This window comes from Microtus pennsylvanicus, chromosome 5, assembly GCF_037038515.1.
Source record: "Microtus pennsylvanicus isolate mMicPen1 chromosome 5, mMicPen1.hap1, whole genome shotgun sequence".
Lineage (NCBI taxonomy): Eukaryota > Metazoa > Chordata > Mammalia > Rodentia > Cricetidae > Microtus > Microtus pennsylvanicus.
The window spans coordinates 104,573,892-104,595,996 of record NC_134583.1 but is presented as its reverse complement, the minus strand read 5'-3'; the positions used below and the strand labels follow the sequence as shown (position 1 = coordinate 104,595,996).

Genomic DNA, 22,105 nt, shown 5'->3' with positions numbered 1-22,105 from the left:
GAAGATGAGAGAAGGGGAGGGAGCTTTAATCAAGATAACAGTGGCTTTGAGTTTTGTTTTTACCCTTGACAGAGCTTCTTGGAAAGATTGATAAAAGGGAAGGGTTTTTTTCTTTTGAAAATTTACTACAACTCTTGTGTGTGTGTGTGTGTGTGTGTGTGTGTATGAGAGAGAGAGAGAAAGAGAGAGAGAGAGAGAATGAGAGAGAATGAGAGAATATGATTGTCTCTGGTGTGTGGATCTCAGGTATATTTTTGAGTGGCTTCCCCAGTGGCAGCTTTTCAGTACCACTGAGCTAACGTTTAATGAGCATCTAGTTAGTACTGGTCACTTTGAGGAGATAAATCGGCAAAGACTGGATTTCTGCTTGCAGGAGTCCAGTGACCCTAGCATGGTAGACTGCTTTAGATAGGACTGGCTTTACGTGATTCCTGGCACTGAGGGAGGGGATGTTTAATACTGATGCATGCATGTTCTGCTATTTAGAATTGCAACAAAGGGTGGGATTGTCCTCTCTGCGTGCATCCCTTAGGGGATTCTTTCAGGGAAGAAAGAACACACGTGCAGACACTTCCTGACGTCAGCCACTTCCTGATGTCAGCCACTGTGGAGAATGGCTGGGAATGTACCCACCTCACAGTGCACTGGCATAGAGTGGGTGCTAGGTACGCAGTGGTCAGTAGTCCCAAAATTCAACTGTGGGGTTTTAAATGAAGGATTTGGCATTGATACAGGAGGTAAGGCCTAGCAGTGTAGGTAGGAGGTGCCAGATAGTTGCCAGTGAAAAATCCGAGACGAGGAAAGTGTTGTAGAAACCTCTTTGGAAGGTCTTGCGTGTCAGTAACAGAACTTTAATAGTGGCCTGACTCTGCTAACCTGCCTGGGAGCCGCCTGCATAGTTAACATCCCGCTCCGCTCCCAACATAGGAAATGGTACTGTTTCTGAGGCTTGCTTAAAAACACAACCAGATTCATCTTACTGCCCTCTGGGGAATTCATTTACAGTGACTTCTTCCTAAATTTACTTAACCCTTGATCTAGTTCCTCGTACACTGACAGCAGATCACAGCTAACCAGCCATCTCCTGGGTGCCCCGAGTGAGCACTGTTTGTCCAAATACGTCTGAGCGCTTGGGGAATGACATGTTTCTCAACATTTTCTTTTCACGGGATTGACTCTCCTAAGAAGGCTGTCTTTGAAGGAGACAGATTCTTGAAACTAGGTGGGGGTCGCTTTAGGTCACTGCGGCTCTGTGTACGTCTGAAGTTGTTTAAAAAGACATCCTGAGTTGGTTGAAGGTGTGGGTGCCACAGGGCAGCTGTGGAATTGGGAAGGACCAATAACCACTCAACCTTTCAACGGCTCCCAAGATGAATTAAGCCATTAGGGAATTCCTTGCCTAATCCCTAAAACAAATCCCATTAAACAGCCTGGCCATATTAAAGATTTCTCTCAATTGAGAGACGACTCCCAATAAAACGCCCCATTGATTATACCCTAAGCAGCAGCCAAGGATGCAAAGACTTCTGGCCACAGTGACCTTGGGCCAGCAGTTTCGATGTTGAGAGCTAGAGGTGATTTTTTTGGTTTGGTGCTGTCCCGTGCAGGGTTTCCCCAGTCTTGGATGGAGGGAAGCAGAATTGGCCCCTTAGCTGGACCAGCCATAGATTCAGAGGCCTAGCTTAACACCAGTTTGGTGAGCTAAGCTCGTCAAAGTTTATACACATGGTTAAGAATAGAAAACCCTGAGGCAGAGGCAGGCGGATCTCTGTGATTTCGAGACCAGCCTGGACTACAGAGCTAGTTCCAGGACAGGCTCCAAAGCCACAGAGAAACCCTGTCTTGAAAAACCAAAAAAAAAAAATAAAATAAAAATATAGAAAACCCGTAGTGCCCTTATTTAACCTACACAGGAACGTTTGTGATGCCCCCTCTGCCTTGTTAGTAGCAGTCCATGGCCCTGCGACCTTGGCGAGGGTCTCTCGAGGCGTTAGCTGTGTAAAGTGTGGACTGCAGTGGAGAGCTGTGCCCCGGGAGCTATGATCGCAGTGGCCAGTGCTGACTTGGGATGGTACCCAGGAAAAAGCAGTCAAGTAAGCTTGCAGCGTTTGGGGTCACGCAGAGCTGTGGGGTGGAATTCTGTGCTCTTCCCCACCTGGTTTAGATTGGTACTTCCGGGGCATTGGGAGGTCGGTGTGTACCTGGACTGTGGTGTTGTTGATCAGAGGAGGGAACTTAGGCTAGGGCCTGACATGTCCTGGGCATGCACTTGGATACAGAGTTGCTTCCTCAGGCCTCTATCCTGTTTTTGTTTTATGATTGGTGCCTGTTATTTTGCCCATTTAGCCCCAAGCTTCTTCAAGGTGATTTACCTGTGAACTCAGAAAAAACAAACAAACAAAAAAAAATAAGGACTTTGACTCTCCTAAATACTTTTTTCCCCTAGCATATTTACCCAGTTGTGATGCATACAAACTTGTAGGTAGAAAATTATTTATTTGTTTATTTACTTGTAATGCAGAGATCCTCCTGCCTCTGCCTCCTGAGTGCTGGGATTAAAGGTGCACCACCACGCCTGGTTTAGAAAATTATTTTTAAAAATTAATTAATTTTATGTATATGGTGCTGTGTTTGCATGGATATATTGCCTGGTGCCGGAAGGGGACATTGAGTTCCCTGGGACTGTAGTTATAGATGGTTGTGAGTATCTATGTTGGGGCTGGGAATCAAACCTGGGTCCTCTTCAAGAGCAGCAAGCACTCTTAGCTTCTGAGCCATCTCTCCAACACTATTTTTTTTTTTTTTTTTTTTTTTAGACAGCACTGGCTGTCCGGGAATAATCTGTAGACCAGGTTGTCTTTGACTTTAGAGATCCACCTGCTTCTGCCTCCCCAGTGCTGGGATTAAAGGAGTGTGCTACCACCTGGCCCTATATTTTTAAATAATAAGACAACAACAGCAAACGAACCCAGCCAGGTGTGGTACCACATGTGTTAGCCCTAGCACTCTGGAGGCAGAAGCAGGCATATCTCTGTGAATTCTAGGCCCATCCAGGGCAACCTAATGAGACCCTGTATCATAATAAACACAAATCATCACCACCAACAAAACCAAGCCAAGAATTGTCTTCCACGGGGATTAAATTCTATCTTTATTAGTTTGTTGGAAGGGATGTACTCTGTGTTTCAGTTCTACATTAATGTCATGTGAGGGCTAAAAAAACCAGCCACCAGTGCCACTTACTTCAAGATTAGCTAGCTTACTTAGGATGAGACAAAAAAGATTGTCAAGCAGAACTGAGTCTGTATTAAGAAGATGTGTAAACTAGATGATGGTAGTGCACGCCTTTAATCCCAGCATGTTGGCGGATCTCTGTGAGTTCGAGGCCAGCCTGGTCCACAGAGTGAGTTCCAAGACAGTCAGGGCTACAGAGAGAAATCCTGTCTCAAAAAACAAAAACAAAAAAGGTGTGTAAACTTAGTATTAGGATGAAGGACGGTGAGTGCAATGGTTACTTTTGTTATTTGAGATTTGGTCAGAGCTGTGTAAAACACGTGTGACTTGGTTCTGGAGAACTCTTGAGTGTAGCCCCACTGCACCTTCAGGAGCAGAACATGCAGAATCCTCCTGGGAGGCCAGGAGCGTTGAGCGCTGTGGACTCTCTTTCGCATGGGTATATCCCCCAGTTTCGGCTCAGTTCTTTGTCTTTGTCCATGGTGTGGCTGATGAGACTCTTAACATCTGGCCCAATTCTCGTCCCTTTTTCTGCTTTTTACAAGGAGATGTCGCTTTGCCAAATGTTGGATCACCAAATGTTGTTCATTCTTTTGTGATAAAGCTGAGTGACAACGAGGAAGGACTTTGGCTTTCTGGGGAGAGTATCACTTTGTTTTCCAGTGAGGCTTGAAGAATGGCTTGACATGGGAATGGTTTTACCTTCTCAGCGTCTTTCAAAAGTGTGTTAAATGGAGGAGTTTTGACTTTTAGTTAATGAATTCACTTTATGGTGCTGGGAATGGAGCACATTTTTATGCTTTTGGTGCATGTATTGAGCCGTGGAAAGGGCTCTAACAAGGATGTCAGAGGGACAAGAAAGATTGAGGTAGCAAACCATCCCCTGCTTGGGCTTAGCAGTTGAGATGCATATTGATGGTTGGTGGATAAAAATGAAGAGGGGACCCTCTGCTTGCGTCACAAAGCGCTCCCCGAGTGTCCTGGTGGTGCCAGTGCCGTTTGTGAGAAGCCCTAAGCCGTTAGCTAGTGACTTGGATCTAGTCAGGTATTTGTTGAGTGTACCTGCCAAATGGTTAAAGTCAGGTCTTTGACACGATGCAGGCTGGCATCGTTCCGTAGTCGGATGCGTTTTGTAATAATGCTTATTTAAACTCTAGACTAGTGTTTAGCCTAACTAGACTTCCATGGGTGTGGCGTCTGTTTACGTTTCTCCTCCCCTGTTCTGTATAAGGGAGCAGGAGATATAGTTAATGATGAAAATGCAATCTTCACACATCTATGAATGAATGCCTCCCATCCCTTTTGTTGTCTTGGGACGCTGGGAGTGGCAGCCAGGGCCTGGAATATGCTAAGTACCTGCTGTGCCAGGTACTTATTAAAATATTACTTTATTATTTATGTCTACATGCATATTGTGCAACACATGGGTACCTGCTACCTTTGGAGGCCAGAAGAGGGTGTCACGTTCTCTGGGTCAGAACTTAGAGGTGGTTGTGAGCTGACAAATAAGTGCTGGGAACCAAACCCTGGTCCTCTGCAAGAGCAGAAAAGACACCTGGCGGTACCAGGGCTCTGGGTTTTGTCAGTTGTAACAGTTTTTAGTCTATCGTTGGTTACTGCTGATGAAAGTCCAGTTACATTTTTGCCATGATAGTAAAGAAAGCTTTGGTAGTGATACAGATTCTTTAGTCCCTGGAGTTGAAGGTGACCACGACAAAACTTTTCCAGGGGAAATGAAACATACTCAGCTACTCACCCCAGATAGTTGACAGTTTGGCTTTTAGTGGTACAGACAACACCAAAGTCCAGTTTGATGACCCAGTGAGCTTTATTGGGGTTACTTCAGGAATATGGGTGAGGGGTTACATATAGGAGCAGAAATAACTCCAAGAGAACTGCATCACCAAGGCCCACCCCAGCTTGAGTGACAGCTCACAGAAGCTGGGACTGCGGAACACACTGCACAGCCTGCAGGCAGCTCAGCAGGTTGACGTCTCCTTTGCAGGTGCCACCGCTGGTCTAAAGGTCTTCCAGGCAGCTCGTGTCCTAGAGACTTCTTTGCCCCTGGGCAGGGAGGGGCCTAGTCAATCTTGTCAGTTTTTGGGAGTTCTTGAAGCTTTTTTGTTGTTGTTTACCTCTCTGCTAAGGAGCTCCTCTGCCGGCTGGAATGTTGTTTTCAGTCTCTGAGGAGATTGGTACAATACAGGGAGATAATGCTTTCTAGTAGCAATTAGTACTTACAGGGCGTGCACCTTCTAGGGGCTTTGTTCTCTGGAGGGAGGAGAAGGAAATTTGTCAGATTGCCCCAGCTTGCTTTTTGACGTCCAACTGCAGCAATTTGTTCCCAGGAAGTGAGAGCAGTTCCTAGCCGAGCCCCAAAGAAACTAGTTCTGTTCAGCTCTCGGTCTGTTTCTTCGTTTCTTCACTTTGCCTTACAAGGATAGCAGCTGCACCTGAGAACCTGGCTGGGTGGAGTTTCACCACCGAGGAGTCATAAATGTTTCCCTGAGAAGTCATCTGCCACTCTCAAGTCTTTGGAGGAGCCAGCCGAGCCGAATGAGGAGATTATTTGAGGGAGTTTCTTAGCAAAACCGAAGGACTTCCCGATGAGCTCAGTTTCGGGAGTGTGTTTCCTCCTTAGCCCTCTGTGGTCTGTAGTCAGCTGCTCCACTGTTTGGGATTGGCTGGTGTGCACCTGTCCCTGTTTACTCCGGCCCTTATCACCCTTCATGCATACCAACAGGCACTTCTCATCAGCAGGAAGCGATGCCCTCCTGTGAGTCACAGTGGACGGCCCAGGGCATCAGCCACACTCGCTCTGTATTCGTCACATTGACTTGATTTGGGGAGGCGTGAGCTAGCATGACTCAGACTAGTGGAAGAAAATTCTCTCAGACTTAGGAGAGAGAATTCCTTATATTACACGTAGTGAGTGGATGATAGTTTGTGGGCGAAAAAAGTCTTACCAGAAATTGTAGAATTGTGCCTGGACCTCTCTTGGTATTGTTGAGATGGGTCTGTGTGTAGCTTAGGCTGGCCTGAAACTTGTTACTGTGTTGCTTTGGCCTCCTGAGTCCTGGGATGAGAGGTGTGGGATGCTGTGGTACCTCTAGCTGCAGAACTCTTGACTTAGGCATGGAAGCAGCATCTGCTGCCATGCTAACTAACTGGCCCTTTGATGTAACTCACAGACTTAAGTTCTACCTAGTTTTGATGGCTAGCAGCTTTCTGTGGTCTTTAGCTTTTGAGAGCTCCCAGTGCTTGGGTGTAAAGCCTAGAGGCCATGCCGAGTGACCAGGACTTCCTTGTTCCAGATCACTTGCTCTTTCAACTGTATTTTTTTTTTCCAGGGTGAGTTTATTTTCTTTTAAAGAGAGATCCGCTGGGTCTTTCCTTCTTTTCTTCCTGAAAGACATTTTAAGGAATCCTGTTTAAAGGCAAGCTTCCCAGGGTGCCTGGTAGTTGCTTAGCTCACAGGGCAGTGGAAAGAGCTGTTATTAAGTTGCAGCTTGAATAATGCACTAGCCCAGATCCTGCAGGTTCCCTTGCCTCTGCAGGCTAGTAGCGGCTGCCCGTTCCTCCTTTTTCCAGATTTTAATTGTTTATTTCTGAAATTAATTTTGTTTCATATGTATGAGTGTTTGCTTTCTTGTATATCTGTGTACTGTATTTGTGCCTGGTACTTTCAGAGGCCAGAAGAGTGTGTCGCATCCCTTGGAACTGGAGTTAGAGACTTTTTTTTTTTTTTGGTTTATTGAGACAGGGTTTCTCTGTGTCTTTGGAGCCTGCCCTGGAACTAGCTCTTGTAGACCAGACTGGCCTCGAACTCACAGAGATATACCTGCCTCTGTCTCCCAAGTGCTGGGATTAAAGGCGTGCGCCACCACCGCCGGGCAAGACTTTCTTTTTGTCAAGACAGGTTTTCTGTGTTGTGTAGTTATGGCTGTCCTGGAGTTCACTATGTAGACCAGGCTGGCTTTGAACTCACAGAGATCCTCCTGACTCTTAACTCTGGAGCGCTGGGATTAAAGTTTCCAAAGATAGTTGTGAGCTGCCATGTGGGTGCTAGAAAATGAAGCCAGGTTCTCTGTAAGAGCCACAAGTGCCCTTAATCACTGAGCAGTATTTCCAGCCCTTATTATATAAAAGAATAAGTTTGACTTATTTTTAATGTGGATGTGTGTGGGTACCCCTGGAGGCAGGGAGAGGTACCTGATAGGGGTGTTGGGAACTGAATTTAGGTCCTCTGGAAGAGCAGGAAGCACTTTTAATCACTGAGCCTTCTCTCCAGCTTCCAGATTTTATCTTGATTTTAATTATGTGTGTGTGTGTCTGTGTGGGGGTGTATGCATGTGAGGTAGGTAACCATATGGAGGCCAGGGGCATTAGATCCCCCTAAAGCTGGAAGTTAGGAGCTGCTTGATGTGGGTTTGGGGACCTCAACTTGGGTCCTCTGCAAGAGCAGTATGTGTTCCTCTCCTCTACAGCCTTTCTACAGGGCTTCTAGAGACTCTGTCTTCATTCTTTTCTCCTTCCTTCCCGGGCTGTGTACACGGAGCTTCCCACATCCTTGTCCTTTGCCATAGACTCTTCTCCAGAGTGAACTTTTGCCGGGATGAGCACAGAAGGGGCTGCAGACTTCTGGTCTGCTCCCAGCCAGGCCAAAGACCAGACTCCTCTGGGGCTTGAGAAGGGGGACTTCCTCCTGCCCAGACTACTGTGAAAGGCCAGCTCTTTGTAGCTTTAGCCTCAAGCACACCAGAGTGGAAGCGCTTTGCACCCTCGGGCTGCTCTGGTTAGTGTCTGGGTGAGTTTTAAGAGGGGAGAGAGATTTATGGCCTTTCCTCGGCACTCTCTGAAACTTCCCAGGTATGGAACTGAAAACTTCTGTTGCTGTACTCCTCATGTTACTATTTGTTACCAGGGCAAAACAGACAGCAGGAGACTTGGAGAGTAAGAGGCCCTCAGAGCTGCGCACAGCCTCTGTGGGGAGTTTTCTTTCCTTTCTGGGTGGATGGAAAAGAACCCAGGGCTCTGCTCCTGTAAGGCAAGTGCGCTCCATCAGAGCTACACCCCTAGCCCTAAATTAAATGAAGGGTTTAATTTTCTTTTGTTGTTCTTATTTGTTTTGGGGTTTTTTTTGGTGCTAAGATTAAAGTTTTCTAAATTGAGGTAAAATATAATATTAAACCACCCATTTAAGCTGTTTTTAGATACACTATTCAGCAAGTTCTGTGTTGTGCTATCTAGTCACAAGATCCTATGAAGTCACTGGTGTGGTTACCATTTGGATAGGAAGATGGACTCTTTGTATCACCATAGAACTGGCCCCACCAAGGGACTCTTCTTCCATTCCCCTCTCCATGCATTTGCTTAGCTTGACCTGAAGAAGGCAATGAATCAATGAAGTCAGTATTTATGTCTTACTTCTTTCCGGGGAATCTCCGTGACATCCATCTGTGTTTCTGTGTTGTTGTATGAAACTTACCAGTCCTTTTGTTGCTTAGTAGCATTCCGTGTGTGTACACTCACACTCATTCCATGTGTATGCACGACCTGTGTTTTATTCTTTTGATGGATTTTTTTCCTTTAATTTTGCTCTTATGAATAAAGATGTTTTAAAAATTCCATACACACCATTCTGGGCACTTAAACACACTTGCGTGAATTCCAAGTAGTAGAAGTCTTGTGTTGTGAATTGTCAGTCTGTAACTCTGATGTCACGCAGACCTGACTCTGGATTATTTTGTCTTGCTACTTCTTTGCTTTATCTCTTATCACGTGCTGTCTTTGCATCTGGGAACCTGGCATTGGGTGCTCACCCTGTGAGTCAGGGTATATATAGTTGGGCAGACAGGTTCTTCCAGTGATTTCTAGGAGTGAGAGAGACAATGAAAGTAGAATATTGGATGCCTGCCCACCCCCTCAACAATGGGAGGCTCTTGGAGTAACAACCAAAATCCCGTCACTGGTGTTCCGATTTGCCCCACAGACCCCACGAAAGTGCTGTTGTCACTAAACCAAAGGTTCCCGAGAACCCGTCACCTCCTCAGCTTTGGCTGCTCCGAGGCTGTGGGAACAGGGAGCTGGCAGACTGACTTGCTGCTGGTGGTGCCGGAAGGGGAACACTGGCGACTTCTGCTATGCTTCATGCTTTCAGATCGTCCATCCATGCTCCTCATGCCAGAGGCTCCTCAGCCAGGGACTTGGAGGTGTTTGACCTCTGGTAGAACAGGTCCTTGCCAGAAAGGCCTGGGCGCCCTCTGGGATTGCCATGAGGCACTCAGGCAGTGGAAGTGGCTGTCATTTCTTATTTCCATCATTTTGGAGGATGACTGTTTCTGTAATGCATGCTTCCAGGTCTCTCCTTTGACTTTATAGTCAGTCACCTGATACAGTCTGGGTGACCTGTAACAGCTACCTCCCTCGTAAAGTGTTCTACCTTTGGGAGGGCCTGCCTTCTGTGGCTCTAGCGCTGCCAAGGCTGGTCTCAAATTCTGTATTTGGGGCTATAGACATCCTCTTCTGGCTCTGGGCACTCCCTGTAGGAGTAGGCTTGAAAAGTTATAAATTAAGGTCTGAGGGTGTAGCTCAGTGGTGGAGCACTTGTTTGGCATGGACTAGACCCTAGGTTCATCCCCAGAACTGGAAAAGAAAAGAAAACTGGATGGTTGTGGTATCAAGCCTACACTCTCAGCACTTGGGACGCTAAGGCAGGAGAATTGAGAGCCCGAGGTTGGCCCGGGCCGTCTGCAATTTCAAGCTATCAAGCAAGACCAAAGAAATAATGGTTTTCAAGTTTGCAAGTTAAAGAAGAAGTAGATGATGGCTTAATTCTGTTAACTTACTTAAGAATGCCAGTGAGTATGTTGGCTTTGAAGTCCTAATTTGATAGTATAAAGTACAAGGTAGTATATAAATCTGATTTATTATAATGGACTCCACCCATCCTTAACTCCTTTAGGATTTTGTCAGATGAAATGGAAAGAGATTGCATATTTATCCCAGTTAGCGCTTCAAATCTCATGCTGATAGAATAGTCTGAAAAATGCGGGCTGTAATAACCCCAGTCATTTGAGCTTGTTTATACGATGTGAGTGTACTGGACTGCTTGAAATATCCTTAGTCCCTTTGGCAATGCCCTCTTTCACTGCTGGAGAAAACTTGACTCATTGCTTTCTTCCCCCTTCAAATTATCTTCTCTGCCACTTTCTTGTCCATTTCTCATTTAAGGTTGGTGGGAAACAGTGGTCACATGACTCACCAAATAACATCTGAGGCTTCTGTCCACAGTACTGCTTCTTCAGAGGAACTGGAAGCGATCCACGGAGATCGGACATCTAAGTTCAGCGATAAGCCAGGGCCGGTAACTTTGCTCCAGCCCTGGGCTGAGCAGAGCTCGCTCGCTATTTGCAGAGCTTCTGTGGATTTGAAAGTGCCAGCACTATATTGACAGAATCCCATTTTATCTCTCTCTCTCTCTTTTTCTCCCTCCAGACTTTGAGTCAGCCAGAGCTCACAATGGATGTCCAAACAGTTTACAGTGCCTGGAACAATGAACAAAGGGGCTCAGTGTGTGGAGAGTGGAGGGAAACTTCTGGGCAGTGACCTAATTCCCTCCCCTCTGCACCCCCCCCCCCCAATGCGGGAGCTTACATACATATTGGCATTTTATTTCTGTATTTGCAGGGCATGAGACTCAAGGCCTCGTGCATGCTAGGGAAGTGTTCTACTACTGTGCTGTATCTCTTGCTTGCTTGTGTGCTCTCTCTTTCTCTTTTTCTTTCTTTCTGTGTGTGTGTGTGTTGACCTAGATATCTATAAATATTTAGGCTTAGTGTTATAACTTGAAGAGGGACTTGTCCTGTTGCTTTATATATTTTTGTGTAGCACAGTATTTATTTATTTATAATAAATAAATGGCCTGGCTGACTGGTACTCACTGTTCACAAGTCAGGAACTTAAGAAAGGCAGCTGAGACTCTGCCCTCCGTAGGTCCTACAGCTTGTTCTCTGTTGGGAACTACGCATCTGCTGTTCAAAGATAAGTTTCTCGCTGGGCTTTTCTGCTGAAAAATGTGAGCAAACAGAACCGAGTTAAAAATAAATTTGACTTGGGCAGTGCCAAATTTCTACATGTCATGTTTATGCTCCCTTGTCCAGAAAACATACCTAGGCCATTCTTGTGTGCCACCTGTAACATAGAGGACACTGTCATCTGCGTAGCGCTCAGAAGACTCTCAGGTGTCTGAATAGGAAGGAGCTAAAGAACATCCATTTATTCTGGGTTCAGCCCCTCACTAAAAACACTCGGCTCTGGGGCCTGGAACACTGGGCTGGAGAGATGGCATTTTAGTTAAGAGGATTGGCTGTGTGGGGAATTCTGCCAGCTCCAAGTCACCGCTCACAGCCACCTGCATCATCTGGAGTGTGATTTGAAGGATAAATGTCAGGGCTGGTCCAGTTGGATCACGTCCCAGCAATGAACTGTCCTAAGAAAACAGTGTAGCACATCCTCCCCGACAGTTCTCAGGCTTACGCTTTTGGCTTTGTACTTAGGGTAGTGATTTATGGGTTGACATGTTACAGAGTGGGAAGCTGTCATCCCTGTCTGCCTCTTGGTCTCGACTGTTCCCACCTGGCTATTGCATTCACTGTGTAAGCAACAGAAGCCCTTTGACTGGGGGAGAGTTTGACTATAACCAGCTCTTCGAAATGGTAGATCACAAAAATATCCTCAAAGCATAAACGTTAAGTGTCCTTTGAAATGTGTGCATATGTCAGAAGATCAGAGAGGTTTCTTAAATATATTTGAGGTGTATGCGTGTGTGCTTGAGTGTGTGTGTGTGTGTGTGTATCACATGTGTCTAGGAGTGTGGAATTCAGAAGAGGGTGCTGGATCCCCTGGCACTGAAGGTACAGGGGGTTGTAAGCTGCCACGTGTGTGTCAGGAACCCACAAGAGCAGGTTCTTCTCTGTCAGAGCAGCCAGTCCTTTTAACTGACGAGCTGTCTCTCCAGCTCTCTTTTCCGTTCCAGAGCCGAGTGATTTAAGTCAGGGTCTGAACCCCCACCGGATCCACTTAATATCGGAGGTTTGCTTTTACATTAGGAGGGATTGTGTGTGTGAGTGTATGTGTGTATGTGTGTGTGTGTGTGTGTGTGTGTGTGTGTCGGGGGAGGGTAGATGTAGCATAGCCACTGCTCAGGAAACCAAGGAAGAGAAAGGAAGAGAAAGGAGAACCCAGATGCTAAGGACTGGGGCCTCTCCCCCTCCCCCACTGCTCTCCTTCCCCAACTTCTCTTCCCTTCTCTCTTTAAAAAAAAAAATTGGCCAATAAGAATGTGTCTTCCTGGCCTGTAACGTGGTGGTGCTTGGATCTAGGTCAACCCCCACTCCCACCCCACAAGCCTGCTCTCCCCAGTTCCTAAGAAGCACCTTGCAGGAGGCTCAGGGATTGTTTGTCCTGGCATCTCTGGGGTGTCAAATCTAAAATGCCCAAGAGTGAAGCTTGCAGACAGGTCCGAGTCCCTGTCCTGGTTTTCACAGATGCTGCAGTGTTCATTGGAGACAGGTTCATTTCAGCTCAGTGACCAAGCCTTGGACAGAACTCTGCATAAGATGTCTCCTCAGGTACCTGCAGGACAGGGTGAGGCGCTCACTGTTTGTGCTTGGTGCCGGCACACTGCATTTGGTTGCGTGTTTCTGCTGGTGAAGCTGGGGCAGGAGATCTTGGTTTTGACCTCACTGAATTCTCCAGATAATTGGGAAGGAGGGGTTAAGTGTGTTTTATAGGCTAGGAAGCCAAGACTCAAGAACAGCGAACACTTGGTTGATGTGTGTTACCGGAAGGAATATGAGCTGGTGGGGTCCATTTGAAACCTGCGGGTCAACTCGATTCCACCAGCTTCTTCTGCTTCTCACTCTCAGGCTGGAAGGAGGTGGGGGGGGGGTGAGGGGCGAAGCTCTGCTTGGCACATTTTAGCCTTCAGCCCAGGATACCTGTGAACGTAGCCCCTCATAAATTGTAAGATACTCTCCCCGCATCTCTGTCTCAGGAGGGCTTCTAACTTTGTAGCTGAGAATGACCCAGAACTTACTGTATGCTGGAATGACAGGCCCCGGCCACACACTGATTTTAATTGGTACTGGGAGTGGAACCTGGGGCTTTATGCATGCCCAGCGACTAACCTACCAAGATCCGTTTTTACTTACTGTTATTATTTTTGGTAATTCAGTTGTGCAGTATTCAGATATGCATTTTAGAAATAAGAGTTCTGTGTGTCAATGTCAAAAGGATGCATATTCTCGGTTGATTTCTAGGAGTGTGGGTATTATGCCTGAATGTGTGTAGGAGTGATTTGTTTGTTTGTTTTGTTTTTCGAAACAGGGTTTCTCTGTGTAGCTTTGGAGCCTGTCCTGGAACTAGCTCTTGGAGACCAGGCTGGCCTCGAACTCACAGAGATCCGCCTGCCTCCGCCTCCCGAGTGCTGGGATTAAAGGCATGCGCCACCACTACCTGGCCACACCAGTATTTCTAAGAGTTGTTTCCTTTCAGTGACTTTCTGTATCCATTGCTCTGTGAGGCCCCAGAGACTCCAAGATGAATAAAACACAGCCGAAGAGGAGGTGTAGTATATGGGCGCCTAGTTAGAACCTCACCTTTCTTATAGAAATATGCTGGCCCCGGGTGCTTTCTTCACGTCTTCATGGCTTCTGGTAGGAATGACTTTTTTTTCTCCTCAACCCAGTTTGAAAACTATTACTGATGTTAAGATAGTTTGTGGCTTCAAAATGTGGGTTGAGAAATAGAAAAAATAGCTTACCTGTGCTTGGATAGACTTGTGCTTGTGCCTGTTGAAAGACACGGTTTAGTAAGTTTTGCTGGGGTCGGAGTACAGCTCTAACATCAGATACCTCCAGGAGGTTTAGGTCCAGCAGACACTAATGCTTTCTAGCAGAGAAGTTCAAAGCATATATGTTGCTGTCGTGGGAGGTTTTTGTTTGTTTGAGACAGAGTCTCACTGTGTAGCCCTGGCTGTTCTGGAACTCACTATGTAGACCAGGCTGGCCTCAAACTCCTAGAGATCTACCTGCCTCTGCCTCCTGAGTCCTGGAATTGAAGGTGTGCTGCAGTGGGAGTTTTGATTGGGAATAAGGATTAGTGAATTTTGGAGCCAGACTGTTTGGTGATGGAGCAGATACAGTGTCAGCTGCTGGTCTTATGGTCCAGGATGGAGGCCATTGAGAACTGGGCCAGGCAATCCCAGGGCTAGAACAAGTAGGAAGATCTCCTTTAGAGCTCAGGGTCTTTAGTTCTTTTCGGTTGTCTCATAACTCGGTGAGACCTCTAGAACTGATGGCTTCATTATGTTTATGTGGACAAACCTAAGGTTGTCGCACTATTTAAAATGCCGCTTCTCTGTGTGACCAGGAGTGTTTATAAAATTACCACTGGATTCCTGGCTGGACTTGATTGAGAGCAGAGGCAATGGCTAGAGTTTATGTCCTGTCTCTTAAATGAGTCATCTAAGGCTGCCAGCTTTGGGTTGTGAACGTCACTTCTTTAGTGTCTTTGTCTGAGGGAATAGCAACCACACTTCAACTTAGGATCAAGGGGTAAAAATTTGATAAGATGGGTTGGAGGGTAAAGTGTTTGTAAGCCCAGTGACCCATCTCCAGGGCCTGGGTAAAGGTGGAGGATAGAATGGACCCTAAAAAGTTGTCTTCTGACCTTACATGTGCATTCACACATACACACAGTCACACAGTAGTAATAGTTAAAAAAAATTAGAACAGTTTTTTTTTTTAAATTTTTTTTCAACAACTCAGTGTGTCTTGCCTAACCCGTGTAGTTTCTGCTCCTGGCCATAGTTAATGATCTACTTGGAGGATTATCTACAGGAAGATTTTGATCCCAGCCAGCCTTGCAGTATGTGTTTAGAAGCCATAAATAGTTTAGATTTTAGTTTATGGCCAAAATAACCCAAAACTTGCATTGTTACCCAAAGTGAGCTCACCTAATTTCAGTGGATTATCCACCCACCGAGACTTTATCTCTTGATAATTAAGCAGGTGCATAAACAAATAAAACCTTTGAGGACAGGATTATCACTTAGGCTGCACCCTGCGGACAGGACAGATGCTTGTTAAGGGTGGAAGGGAGAAAGAAAGCAGGAAGGCAGCTGGGGACTTGAGGCAGGGAGAGGGGCCTGTGCGGTCCTCTTGTAGGTGAGCACTGCCCTCTTACTGAGTCACGCATAGATAGATAGCCTGCCAGGAACTCCAAACTAGCCTGCCACTTGTCTTTCTTCCATTTTCCTTTTCTTTCTTCTTCTTTTATTTTTAACCCTCGAGACAGAGACAGAGACAGGGTTTCTCTGTGTAACAGCTCTGACTATCCTGGAACTCATTTTGTAGACCAGGCTTGCCTCCATCTCAGAGATCCAAGGGGTACAACCACTACTGCCTGGCTCAATTAATCAAATCCAATGCTATTTATTTATTTATTTATTTATTTATTTATTTATTTATTTATTTATTTATTTAAGACAGTGTCTTTCTGTGTAGCCCTGGCTTAAGAATGGATTTGGTTTGTTTTTCAAGACAGGGTTTCTCTGTGTAGACCTAGCTGTCCTAGAACTCACTTTGTAGGCCAAGCTGGCCTCAGACTCAGAGATTCACCTGCCTCTGCTTCCTGAGTGCTGGGATCAAAGATGTGTACCACACCGAGCTCATCTGTTTTCTTTTCCTGTCCACTGAGTAAGAAACATTCTCCTGATTTTGAATGGTTAAATTCTATTTTATTTTAATTTTTAAAAAATATTTATTTATTTATTATGTATACAATATTCTGTCTGTGTGTGTGTCTGCAGGCCAGAAGAGGGCACCAGACCTCATTACAAATGGTTGTGAGCCACCATGTGGTTGCTGGGAATTGAACTCAGAACCTTTGGAAGAGCAGGCAATGCTCTTAACCACTGAGCCATCTCTCTAGCCCTATTTTAATTTTTAAAAATGTGTATGCTTGCATGTGTGTGCTGGTATGCATGCCACAGCATATTCCTGGAGATCAGGGCTAGCGTGGACACGTATGTGCTCGTGCACATGCCGCAGTGTATTCCTGGAAATTATGGCTGGCGTGAATATGTGTTGTGCTCATGCACAGTGTGTTCCTGGAGATTAGAGGGTAGCCGTGGGCATCGGTCTTCACCTTCCACCTGCTTTTGAGGTAGGGTCTCTCTTACTCGATGCTGTGCACATCAGGTTATTGCACACACCAGGTTAGCCGACTCATGGGCTTCTGGGAGTTCTCACACCTCTGCCTCCCACCTAGGAGCTCATGGATGGTAAACACAACGCTCCCACATCTGGCTTTGTGTGGCTTCTGAGGATCCAGACATAGGTCCTAAATTTCTGCCACAAGTGCTTTACCCATTGAGCTGCTTCTCTTTCCCTAAATGGTTAAAATTTGAAACGGTCGTGTTTGAAACGCTCATCTGTTCCTTGGAGTAGCTTACACTCTGTGTCTGGCTTTCTCTGGTTACAGTTACCTGAATCTGGTGTCTGAAAGTATGTAATGGAAAATTCAGGAAAGAAATAAATCTTGAATAACCTTTATTGCAGTGTACTCTTTTGATTATATTTATATATATATATATATTTAAATAGTTCCATTTGATTATTAGGAGTTGTAATTTCTTGCTGTTCCTTAATTTGGAAATTATATCTTATCATGAATGTTCACTGGGGATGGAGAGGAAAAAGCATTATTTTTAGATTTTTTTGTGCCGTCGGGAGTTACAGGCATCCACCTGGAGTCTTGGAACACGTACCGTAAGGATGAGGAAGGTCAGCTGCTCCAAGGCCTTTTCTGCCAGGACGGATGTGTCTCAATCTCAATTACAAGCCATAGCGTAAGGTTAGAAGGGAGAGTTCAGGGCTCAGCTGCTGGAGTGATGGGTTTTGCTATCACTTCCTGATAGCCAGTTACACGCTCTTTTATCTCCTCCACACTGTGTCTGAATATCATGACAAGCCCCTAAGTTCTCACAGGCCATCAGTGCAATAGTCTGCTGGATGGGGATGTTCTTGCTCACACTGTTCTTGCAGTAGCCATGGTTCATCGTCTTATCGCTAGTGCGGCCAGACCCTGGGGACCAGCTGCGTTTGTGGGCATTTTCAACCGTAGCGTTGACAGGGAGAGGCCAGGCAGCCGCTCTCCACCAGGGAGTGCTTGCTTACAGCCCACAGCACAGCTTCAAGTGTGATCACCCCAGCGGGTCATTCAAGGATCTTGTATTCACGTTTCCTCCAATTTTGGAAGGTTGCACATCTGTACTGCTTCAGCAGCTGGATGTCTCGCATCTGCTCTGCCAGATGGCGCTTGTGTTCCGCTGGTGCCCTCTTCAGCTCTGCGGTGCACGTCTGTTGCTGCTGTACCGGGGACTGCAGGTACTTAATGCAATTGTGGTTTGGTAGCTCGTCCAGGCTTTCCTGGCTCCTCTAAGACTCCACTGCAAGTAGGGCAGATGAGGTTTCCATCAACATACCCCGTGCCCCCGGAAACGGGTTACATCATACCTCATGTCTCATGAGACCCAGGTCCTTCCAAGTGATGGGGGTAGGTTCCTTTTTACAAGGTTCCAACCCCCTGATGCCTCCACTCAGTGCCACTCAGAAGATGCTTCAAGTATCCCATCTTGTTGGTTATTCCCCTACTGAGTCATTCTTAGGGATGAATTTCACGACAAGGGATGGGTATGATGTCCCAGTCAGAAGCACTCGCCTAGTATGAAGTCTGGTTTCTCCTGGTCGAGCATCCTGACTGGAGCTGAGATTAGGTGGCCACAGGGTAGGGTGGGTGCTGGGTCTCAGTCTTGCCCTGTAGAGGAAGAGAAGGATGGGGTTGAAGAGCCTACCACTCCTGATTGTCTTGGACGGACCCTTGTAATGACTCTTATTCTTTTGGTATATACTTTGTGTGGATGTGCATGGACAACTGTCAAGTGTAACGTTGTTCTCATTTTCCCCTTAGTATTCGTGAATCTGACCTTGGATCTTGTGAGATCTTTTCGTGTACTCTTCTAAATTAATTTTGAACTTCGTGTTTGGTACTGCATTACTGCGCCCCCTAGTGGATTTTACAGCAGTTACCAACCAGTGGCCCTTGCCAGGTTCCTGATAAAGGACAGGTGTCTTCTTAGGCTCTAAGGTCATGTGCTCTTTCTGTCTGATTTCTGTTGCCAGCCCTGAAGGGTCTCGATAATAAAATGTAACTCAGAATTGGAAAACAGAAACGATGGCACCTGTCTGTAAAATCTCTCAGGCAAAGACTGCCTGGGTGATAAGATGCTAAACTTATTTTATTCTATATGTATGATTGTTTTGCCTGCATTATATGCGTGTCCCACATGTGTGGGGTATGGTGAGAAGCCGTTCACTCTAGGATGTGTTACATTTTCGCACAGGTTGGCTTTCTATGATTGTGTACTTGACTGCATGTATGCGTGTGTACTTTGTGTCTGCTTGGTGCCTCTGGAGGCCCAAAGAAGGTGTCGGATGCCCTGGAACTGGAATTATAGATAGTTGTGAGCTCCTGGCAACTGAAACCGAGTCTTCTGGAGGAGCAGAAGACTGCTCCTTCTGAGTCTGAGTGCTTCTAAGTGTTGAGCCATCTTTCCAGCCCCCGTAGGATATATTTTAATACTAAAGCATGAGAAACTGCTTAAGCCACTACTAGCGGTATGGTTAACACTTTGCATTAAGCATAGCTTTCTAACTTTTTTTAACTAATTAAAATTAAATAAAATTAGACTTTCAGTCTCCTGGTCATAGTGGTCCCATGAGGTCAGTGGTCTCCATGGTGACAACACAACTCTGGAATGTTGACAAGGCAGAGAATTATTGGGTGCAAAGACTGTTGAGCACTGAGTTCCCCAGTGTTAGCATGCTGCGCTAGGGGCACTGATGGACTTCCATCAGCCCAGGGCAGGCTGGGGATTCTGCACGTCTGGCAGCTTCCAGCTGTTGGTGCTGCAGTCTAAGGATGGGCTCTCAAGGTTCCTGGCTCTCTTTCTGCAGGAAGGTATGTCTGTTGCGGCCCCAGCCTTGCAGCCCCAGCCTTGCAGCCTTAGCCAGGCTCACTGATAAGGGCAGAAGCACACGGTGTCTCTTTTCTGCGTGAGCCATCCTGTGATGGTGCCGCTGATCTGGGAGGATCAGTTTACCTTGTGTGTGTCATACCAGGCCAGCCCTGCAAAGCAGTTCCCATGGGTAGTGTTTTTGAACCTGCCTTTTGACAAAGCAGTTTATAATTTTCTTTATCTTCATATCTATTATGGGGTGGCGGTTTGTATGCGTGTTTGCTGTTTTTAAAGCGAAGCTGTGTTTTGATAAATGGCTTGAGTCAGACTGAAAATCACAGGTTAGGCAGGGCTGTGTCTTTGTTGCCAAATTAGCACCTTCCTTTGGGGCTCATTAATGGCTTCTTTGTAATTACAAATAAAGGTGGTCTGTTTAAATTATGCCTTGCAGCTTCGTGTAGGAGAGCTGTGAACATAGAGGTCTTAAATGTAACTATCTGCTGGTGTGTGTGTTATTAGAACGGGATAGTTGCCGATTTGGATCCAGACTGTCACCAGTCTCCTGTTATGGGGCTTCACCCTAAACCATCATGGGACTTCTCGGTCTGAAGGCCGGGAACTGGTCACCAGTAGAATTTTTAGGCCATGGTGGGCGTTTGGTAGAAGCAGTAGCTTCTTCAGGGGAAAACAGACAGGCCGTGTGGCCCCATTGACCTGGGTTCAGTCCCTTCCATCTTTTATATACACGGCTGCCACCAAGTTCCTTTACTTTTGTGTGTGTGCTTGCATGTGTGTGCATGCTTGTTTGTGTTTGGGGAGCAGTCTGTATGTGCATATGCCAGAAGACAATTCTGACTGAGTATGGCTCATGAGGAGCTTTCTACCTTGTTTGCTGAGCCCCGGTCTCGGCTGGAGCTCGTAGGCTAGATTGCCTGGTCTCCACTTTCCTGGTCCTGGGTTCCAGACCATGCCACCATACCTGATTTTCTTATATGGGTTCTGAGGATGGCACTCGGGTCCTCGCGCTTACAGGGCAAGCGCTTTACTGACTGAGCACAGGCTCCTGGATTCGGTCTCCTTTCTGTACAACCCATTGGATACCCTGAATCCAGTCCATGCCCTGTCTAATGAGTGTCTCACGACAACCCTAGAGACGGGGGTTGGATGACGCCAAAACAGGCAAAGGAACGGTGAGAGCCTGGCTCAAGGCACACCAGGGCCTGGGTTGAGACCCAGCTTTCCAGTTGTGCAGTCTAGGAGACATAGTTGTTTTGCTTCGGGACAGAGTCTCATGTAGTTAAGACTGGCCTTAGATTCGCTGTGTAGCTGAGGCTGGCCTTGAACTCCTGATCTCTGACTCTAGTTCCCAAGCACTAGAATTACAGGTATGCACAACCACACCTTGTGATTTCTTGTTGAATAAAAGCCATTTTTTGTGATATAATTAATTCACCTGATAATCCAAATTACACAGTTAACAGCTTCTATTACATTGTTTAGCCATCACACACACACACACACACACACACACACATGCCCATTAATAGTCACTCTTTAGGCAGCAGCTGCTCTTGATCTCTTATGCAAGTGGAATCATATGGTTCATCCTTTTGCATGCTCTACTTATTATTGAAAGTACCTTGCCGGGCGGTGGCGGCGCACACCTTTAATCCCAGCACTTGGGAGGCAGAGGCAGGCGGATCTCCGAGTTTGAGGTCAGCCTGGTCTACAAGAGCTAGTTCCAGGACAGGCTCCAAAGCTACAAAGAAACCCCATCTCGAAAAAAACTACAAAAAAAAAAAAAAGAAAGAGAAAGAAAAGAAAAAGAAAAAAGGAAGGTTCCTTTGCGTTGTAGCATGCAGACATGTCCTTCCTTCCTATGCCCAGGGAGCAGTATGTGATAAGAGTATAATACTTGTGTGTCTGGCCATCAGTTCTGCACATTTGGGTAGTGTCCACTAGTTTGTTTTTAGATATATATAATGCTTTTAGGAACATCATTTCTATATGTGTGCAATCAGATCTTTTGTGTTCCTGGTTAATCGTAGTGCTCTTACGAGAAGAATCAGGCAGACCATCCTAGCCTGGTTCTAGCTGCCACACAGCTGTGCAGTGCTGTGTGTGATGGGGTTGTTATGGAAGTCACTTCATTTGCAGTGGGCATCGAGCAAACTTTGCCCAGGCACCATCTCATCCAGTCTCAGCTGTGCAAGGGTCAAGCTCTTGAGCCTCATCTGAAAGTGGAGCACCTGTGCACTGTGTGTGGGCTCTGGGTCGGTCACAGTCTAAAGACGGAGCAGCTAGGTGCGTGCAATGCCTGCAGAGTACACAGCACTGTCGTGTGCGGGTGCCAAGTTTACAGGTGTCTGAAGGAGAAGTCTTGCTGGAAGTCTGGGGGTGATTTGTTTGCTTTTGATGTTGTTTGGGGGACAGAGTCTCATGTGACCCAGTTGACCTCAAACTTAACACGCATCCCAGCCACATCTTGGACTTCTGATCCTCTTGCCTTAGCTGCCCAAGTGTTGGGAGTATAAGCCTGAACCATCATGGATGGCTTTAGAAATCTGTTTTGGAATCTAAGTTAATAGCTTTCCCTCCATGTATCTAGTTTTATTTATTTTTGTGTATGTGTCTGTGTGCGTGCACTCAGTGACCAGAAGAGGGCATTGGGTCCCCTGTAGCTGAAGTTGCTGGAGATTGTGAACCCTCCAGGAGGATTCTGGGAACTGAACTTGGCTCCTTTAAAGAAACAGAAGCATTCTTAACTGCCAAGCTCCTAACCTTTTA

At 46.3% G+C, this 22,105-nt stretch overlaps 1 protein-coding gene across 8 annotated transcripts in view; it reads left to right on the top strand.

The window, feature by feature from the left end:
* Window positions 1-22,105, top strand: part of Tjp2 (tight junction protein 2) — a 116,137-nt gene that overhangs the window by 43,151 nt on the left and 50,881 nt on the right. The window contains exon 1 of one of the 8 annotated variants that reach the window (XM_075973730.1): window positions 12,709-12,866. The exons of 6 other annotated variants lie outside the window; for them this stretch is intronic. In XM_075973730.1, the coding sequence (XP_075829845.1) occupies window positions 12,783-12,866 (84 nt within the window). In that variant the 5' untranslated portion in view covers window positions 12,709-12,782. Of the gene's footprint in view, window positions 1-12,708; window positions 12,867-22,105 lie in introns of those variants that run through there. One more of the 8 variants, XM_075973727.1, reaches the window with a different exon arrangement.